Source organism: Asparagus officinalis, chromosome 5, assembly GCF_001876935.1.
Source record: "Asparagus officinalis chromosome 5, Aspof.V1, whole genome shotgun sequence".
Taxonomy (NCBI): Eukaryota; Viridiplantae; Streptophyta; class Magnoliopsida; order Asparagales; family Asparagaceae; genus Asparagus; species Asparagus officinalis.
The window spans coordinates 123,621,351-123,629,352 of NC_033798.1; the positions used below are offsets into that span (position 1 = coordinate 123,621,351).

The following is an 8,002-nucleotide window of genomic DNA, read 5'->3' on the forward strand; positions in this document are numbered from 1 at the left end:
ATGATGTCTTTCATATTTTGTATTTCCTGACTCCATTATATTTAAGATTCTAAAAGGAATATGTAACTTAAAATTGCAAGTTCCTTTTAACAAAAGCTATAGTATGTATAGCAAAAAAGCAAAAAGAATATAAAAATATTAAAAATATTTTTTGGAAATTATAAGATTTGTGTATTAGGCGAGGAATTTTATTCCGCAACAAAAGAAATAAAATATATACAAACAATATTAATGGATGGTAAAAATCTTACCTTTCTCTGTAGTATAAAAAAATAGCTTCCTTAGGTCTAAGATATCACCACATTATAATTATAATCGGATCTATGATACATATTTTAGATATAAAAATTTATTTAAAAAGTTTTGCACCTCTTGCATGTGCACATGGACGCGCCATAATGCTAGTTAATGTAAAAAACCATGTTTCTTTAGACGAAAGACCAAATATCCCTATTAAGCTGACACAAAGACCTGATTATTGTGAACTTAACGCCATTGAGGACGTGATCAAGATCTCATTTGTTCGATTGCCTCAAAATAAATTTAAGGTAAACTAGTATAGTGCACGTGCGTTGCACGTAGACATACTTAGTTACTGCTGGATAGAAAAATTAAAAAATGTAATATGTTTGTTATAGCTCGTATCTTCTTGTCGCCGTGTGATTAATTGCAACAATATGGCCAGCACGTATGCCATTGTAAGACCACCTTTGTTGAACTTACTATGCACCAATATAATGAAGAATAGATAGCTATTTTAGAACTGTAGTTGGAGAGTTATGGTGATGAACATGATTTCATTTAAAAGAACTACATGGAGAACAAGAAGAGAGGAAATGAAAGGTTAATCAAATTAAAGTGATTAAGTGAGTGAAACAATATGGTACATAAATGCATTTAAAAAAGGGTATATAAGTGCAAAGGTATGGAAACATTAGGGTATTTAATTAAACTATATTTTATTGTAGGAGAACTCTAATTACATTTTTTGAGAAAGAAATCTTTGCCAAAAAAATACTTATTTCTGCTAAAATCTGGCACACAAAGGAGGAAAGCAACAGTTCAAATGCCTGATAATATGAACTTTGACTGATGTTTATGAAAGCTTTAAGCCAAGTCTTATGTTTATCAATTTCTCAAATCTGGTTGTTGTAACTTTCAGCAATACTAATCACAACAAAGTGAATTACAAAGGGAACTTTTCCCCTTTAAACTATGATACAAAGTATAATAGCATAGACATCTTGAAAGCGTATATAATTGTGTACAGAAACTTAAAATGAAAATGAGATGAAGCTAGCTTATCATCTGCAATCAATGCCATGTGTTATTTATCATTGATGGAGAATAATACGATCTTATTAGAGCACCGATGTTGGAGCTACATCATCTCGCTCCATGCTAGTCCACAAGACCGTTGTCATCAAGGTTGGTCAATACGCAAAATTGAAAAATGGTTGGGTTTGTCAGAGCGAAAATGATAGATTGTTTCGGCAAGCTATGTTTTACAAGAGAGATATCGGTACTCTTTGTTATGGTGAATGGATTGTTGAGAAGGAGGCAGGGATGAGGGAGTTATATATTATTGAATGTAGAGGTTATGATACGGAGGAGATGTAGAGGGTTTTGATTTGAATTAGTTAAAGAATCTTAAAAAAATTACATATTGCACTAATATATTGAAAAACTTATTATAAAACTTTGAAATAAAAGAGCTAAAACTTGCACACAAGTCTATCATCAATGCCATGTGTTATTTATCATTGATGGAGAATAATACGATCTTATTAGAGCACCGATGTTGGAGCTACATCATCTCGCTTCATGATAGTCCACAAGGCCGTTGTCATCAAGGTTGGTCAATACGCAAAATTGAAAAATGGTTGGGTTTGTCAGAGCAAAAATGATAGATTGTTTTGGCAAGCTATGTTTTACAAGAGAGATATCGATACTCTTTGTTATGGTGAATGGATTGTTGAGAAGGAGGCAGGGATGAGGGAGTTATATATTATTGAATGTAGAGGTTATGATACGGAGGAGATGTAGAGGGTTTTGATTTGAATTAGTTAAAGAATCTTAAAAAAATTACATATTGCACTAATATATTGAAAAACTTATTATAAAACTTTGAAATAAAAGAGCTAAAACTTGCACACAAGTCTATCATTTCTCTACATTGTGGAATTTCAGGATTCACGAGCAACAGAGTTGATGATTTTATAGATAATTGAAACTCACCTAAAAATAAAACAAACGTAAAATTAAAAGATTTTCACATCATTTTTAAAACCATGCTTGTCGTTATTTTTTTTTACCTAAATAACGTCTACCAATTACGCTTAGCAATGCAACAACAGGTTTCATATATTTCAAATTCTCCAAAGATGATCCTTCAATCTCCGCTAAATCGCCCCATAGTGTCATCGAAATTTGATCAAACCTAAATTTTTAAAAAAACATTAGTTTTCTTACCAATAATCAGTACATAATAATAAACAATAATATTAAATTCTTACTCTTTATTCATAATTATGACCTCCCTTCTTTTGGAATTGGGATTGCTAAAAATTGATTTCACAATTATTACGAACCCAACAACATCTGCAATGGAGAAATTTTAGTGATTATTAATATGTAGAAATATTCGCATAATATTTTTTAAAAAAAACTTACCAAAAGACATTATTCCATCATCAAAAGCAGAACCATCTTTAAATGAAAGGAATGTTCGTTTCAACTTTTCCAATGATACAAATTTTTTTGTTTCTCGAATGATTGTCTTTGTTGTTAGTGCCAACTCCTTTTCTCAAATTATTTGGAGGCTTTACTTCTCCATTGGTTATAGTATACATCTCTCCCTTTATCAATAAATGGCTGAACTTTTCTATCAGCTTATTAAATAAAATTGCTTGAATAAGTGTTCCCTGCAAAAGTCACAATGTAGAATAAAACACATAATCATGGTAATATGAAAATTACATGGGATAATAACAATGTGAAATTTGTATCACCTCTTCATCAATTAGAATCAACTTTTGCTTATTCCCTTTCCATTCTTAAAGGGGTATAGTATTACGTAAGACACGAACATTTATACTCCATTGTTTTTGATAAATTTTTACCTCTCGGATCGGGATATTGACTTGATCATTAGTTCCATCTTGATCAGATGACACGCTTCACGAAAAAAATATATAATTTATAGAGATAATTCGGAGTTTATACCTTACAAAAAAATATGTTTTTACTAACCTTTTTGAATCACATAGTGTTGCTTCCATCTCTAACTTTTTTATTTTTTTGTTAGAATTTGATAAGATTTTGTAAGATGGAAGTTGAGTATGGATTATATTTATATGAGATAGAAGAAACAAAAGTGTAAACAACATTTATTAAATATTATTTGTAACTGATGTCTCTTCTAAACGCACAAATAATATTAATAAAGTAGTGAGGATTATAGTTAATTGTAACTGATGTCTCTTCTAAACGCACAAATAATATTTAATAAGGGAGTGACGACCAATTATGCGTGAAATTAATATTTATAAACACACAAATAATATTTGATAAAACAATTCTATCTTATCTACAATGGTTATAGATTAATATTTATAAACGCACAAATAATATTAATTATAATGTTATTAATTATAAAGGAGTGACGATCAGTTAATTAATAATAAAGGATATACAGGAGTATTGAGTGATGATCAGTTAATAAAGGATATAAAGGAGTATTTATAAATATTAATTTCACACATAACTGATCGCCACTCCTTGATAATGTTATTAATTTACAACGGATATAAAGGAGTGAAGATTAGTTATGCGTGAAATATTTGTGAATTTTCAAAATATAAACGCACGCATCAGTCACAAATAATTAGAGGAGTATTTATTAGATAACATTTAGTACATAGTTATGAAGGGAAGAAATAAGTTGTAACTGATGTCTTAACAATTGTTAAGGTTATGGTTTATGCATGTATCTATATGTTTTATTGTATGTATGTGTTATGTTTGTATGTATGCCTTTAAACATTAATTTGTATGTTTTATGTATGTGTTATCCTATGTATGTATATGTTTTAACATAAATTTGAGGGTATTTTTGGAAGAAATGTTTTAACATGCCAACACACTTTTATAATAGTATCAGATTACACTAAATTCCTCAGAACTGACAGCCTTTTGTGGTAAACCACTAATAACTTCTCAAATCGCACTCAACCCCCAATAACTGTGGATATTGCAGAAAATCCCCGATAATTTTCCGCATTTTGCAGATAATCAAGCAGTCGGCATTTGGGATCTAAATAGTGTGGCCAACGCAAATGTGGACTAACATCATAATGGGAGTTATCTGCAAAATGCGAAAATTTATTTAGGGTTTTCTGCAATTCAATGGTGATTGAGGGTTTAGTGTGATTCTAGAAGTTATTGGGGGTTTACTACAACAAGGTGACAGTTATCGGGCCCAAACTAGGTCAGCTTCAGGCTTGACCCAATTTTAAGAGTTCGCCAAACACACGTTAGGCTTGTGCAAGTGGCCAGTGATTCAAAATATAATATCATGGAAGCCCCACTGTGCAGAAACAAGGCTTTAGACTACTTCAAACATATCTTATGACTGAATTTGAAACAGGTAGATGCAATAAACTTCAAGCGGTTCTTTACTTGTAAAATAGAGCAACAGTTCTTTTCCTATAAAATAGAGCAGCAATAGGGAACCTTGACAGCATACATCCAGAATAAATATGCGTCCTGACTAATTATAAAATCATGCTTCAGAAATCGGACAAATCATTACACTATATCGATTGTCTCTATGTTTGCAAGACATAAACCAGATCATCGTAAATGCTTGCCCATATAGAGCCCAAATTAGCCCAATATTTCACAAATGCTTGCTGATATAGAGCAAACATGTAGAAAATTTTGCATCAGAGTGGTCGATGCTCCTTAAGACAGTGCCCATGACTCATTCATCAATGGCGGGTCTAATGCAACATAATATCTGAAGTAAACAGTTAGAAATATAAGGGGTCTAATGCAACATAATATCTGAAGTAAACAGTTAGAAATATAAGATATAATTTCATTTATACAAAGGAGAGAAACAAGGATTCAGGACATGAAGTAAACAGTTAGAAATATAAGATATAATTTCATTTATACAAAGGAGAGAAACAAGGATTCAGGACTTACCTTCGACCTTGAGGCAGGATTTGCGCGATTCTTACGCTTGCTTGGATGAATAGTAGGATCTATTGGAACTCTCGGAAACTTACTAGCAGCATTTTGCTTCTCTTGTTTAACTTTGTTAAAGATAACAGTGAACCCATCCCCTGATTTAGGACCCTTTTCATCCCAAACACCGAATTTTGGCACTGAAGGTGTTTCGTGCATCTGTTCCAAAAAAAATTCAAATGAGGAACTCGTCTAAAATTTCACGCTAAAAACTAATGAATCAAATCTTATTGACAGGAAAATATCATTGCATTAACCTATTTATGATCCAAATTTCATAGGAAATTGCCTCTTTTTGATCATCGTGCATATCGATCACATCTTTCCATCAGCTATACCATTGACTAACATAAATGAAATAGAAACAGAGGTATGATCATAAGGTATTTATTCCCAGGCGGTATAAATTAAATCATTGGTGACATACAATCTCATTAGGAAGTAGGCTAAAATTAATTTGCACCAAGGGATCTCATTATTAATTATGGTGGGGGTTCATGGTGCATACTTCAGGTGAATGCCTCCGTTTATTAAGTTGTGGCAGGCCTAGAGGATGAGAAAGGAATTTATGATGACCACCAATATAGTTGAGAAAGTGTGGATCTGTTTGAAAGTGAGGGAAACATTGACTTCTTTTTAATGTTCTCTTCATATTCTACCTAATTATCTTCCATTTGCTTCTATTTACCTGAATTATATAAAAGAATCTTTTAGTTATGAAACCCGCCAAATGAATCAATATTTATTGACCCACACTAGACTAATCGAAGAATTCCTCTACAATCAAGGATGTAGAGAATCTGAAGACGATGAATAATTGAAAGAGGAAAGTCAGCTTACAGCATCGGTCCGTGAAGCTCTTCCTTGTCTTGGTCCTGACTGTTGCAATGGAGGAATGTGAAGACTATCTTCATCTGAGTTCCTTCTTTGTTTGCTTCTTTCTCGTAACTCCATGTTATCTCCCTGGTAAGTTTTTTTGTTCACCACACTGTGAATTTCAGAGCCATTATTTTTCAGCTCCTGCTCTGAAGGGAATATCCCAGAAAGAAAGGCATCAGGATTCTGCTCAGGATCATTGGGGTTGAAATTCTTCGGTCTAGGGATTTTATCTTTGCGAGCATTCTCAAAATATTTCGTATATGGAACGTTATCGCTATCCCAGTTCCCAAACTTTGGTACATGCGCAGATTTCTACAAGTGCCAATTACCAAGGAAAGGAAAAGTTAAGAAGAGCCGTCTTATAAGAGATCTTGAAAAGTATTTGCACTATCTGCTACTGTGAAATGTTAGACACCGATGATGAAATAATTGAACCCTCTTTCTCCCATGAGTAATTAAAATCAGTATTTCAGTATTAACATTAGAAAATATCATGCACCAGAAGACCAAATGATCCGAAGTTATAAGGCCACCATGGTTCTGTTACGAACCAAGTGCATAGCTAGATGTCAGTAATCATAGGTCTGATGCGCAAAAAATACTATCTTTAAACTTTACAACAGAGAATTATTTCTTTTTTAAATTAAGTATGAACAGAATTGGAATCCTATTATAATTCTGGTCGACCATAAAATGGATCTAAAGAAGTTCGAAAGTAGATGAAAGCTTGAGAAGGAATACCCTGGGCTAAACAACAGTTTCTTCACTAGAGATCAAGAAAGGATTGAGAATCTCTTTTCACCTATGATTATGCATCAGTTGATCTAGGAATATTACTATAGTCGAATCTCGATTTCCCTTTAGATGTAGGCACAGGCTGAAACAACGGAAATCCTTGTGTCCTCCTTTTGCTTGTTTTATTCCCTTGTTTGCTTTTAAATCCTAGTGTTATAGCTGTCACAAGCAAAAATTATTAGCTTTATAAGACAACAAGATCTTTTTGTGATATCTAGTCATAATGCCTGGTTGGTTTTGTGATATCTAGTCATAATGTCTGGTTGGTATCTTTGTGAAGCATTTTCGATTAGGACTCTAGTTCCATGGCCTACCTCATTTAGTAAGAAATGGCAACGATGTAGATATCGGTGCACAAGTGGAATGCATAAATAAGATGATATGAGTAAAACACTGATCATGGAAATTAAGATTGCCGCTAGTTTTGTAAAGACAAAGTCTACTAAAATTCAAAACTAATACGCATATGATATGGCGAGGGTTGTGATTTAGCTTGTAGTCCAAGCGATCTAAGTAGGGTTAGGGTTCCGAATCAAGAAAAATTAACAGATCAATGTGAACCATCTGTACACCAGCTTGTAACAGTAAGGCTTGCATTTACGAAGGGGGTCTTATGTTAATTGGTTGAGTTCTGACCCTAAGAGTAAGGCTTGCGTTTATGAAGGGGGTCTTACATTAAGTGGTTGAGTTCTGACCTCAAATCAAGTAGGACTTCGTTTTTGTGATCTGTGGTGGCTCTAACAGCTTGTTATGATGGTGACCTAAGTTAATGGTACCATGGAAAACATCTAGTGTGTAAGACATTTGGTTTCTTTTATTTTGTGGGTTTACACTAATTTGTGACGTGTAATTATTGTCTGTATCTTGCAAAATATTTCCTTGAATTATTTTTAATGAAACACAAAATTTCTAGAAAGTATATGAACTAGTATGGTACTTAAAGTAACAAACAACAATTTAAACCCGTCAAAATTGAATTGATCCAAGGCCTAGTCCAATGTAGAATCAAACAAACTTAATCATAAAACCAGCAGTTAATTAGCGAGAAAATGCCCATAAACTGTGTGGCCTAACG

General features: G+C 32.9%; 1 protein-coding gene across 2 annotated transcripts in view; it reads right to left on the reverse strand.

Moving 5' to 3' along the window:
* The window catches only part of LOC109841096 (RPM1-interacting protein 4-like), a 7,228-nt gene continuing 3,778 nt past the window's right edge, over positions 4,553-8,002 (reverse strand). Inside the window, exons 2-4 of one of the 2 annotated variants that reach the window (XM_020409963.1) lie at positions 6,094-6,444; positions 5,212-5,412; positions 4,553-4,588 (exon numbers count right to left, since the gene is read on the reverse strand). In XM_020409963.1, the coding sequence (XP_020265552.1) occupies positions 4,562-4,588; positions 5,212-5,412; positions 6,094-6,444 (579 nt within the window). In that variant the 3' untranslated portion in view covers positions 4,553-4,561. Of the gene's footprint in view, positions 4,589-4,653; positions 5,021-5,211; positions 5,413-6,093; positions 6,445-8,002 lie in introns of those variants that run through there. The other variant, XM_020409962.1, reaches the window with a different exon arrangement.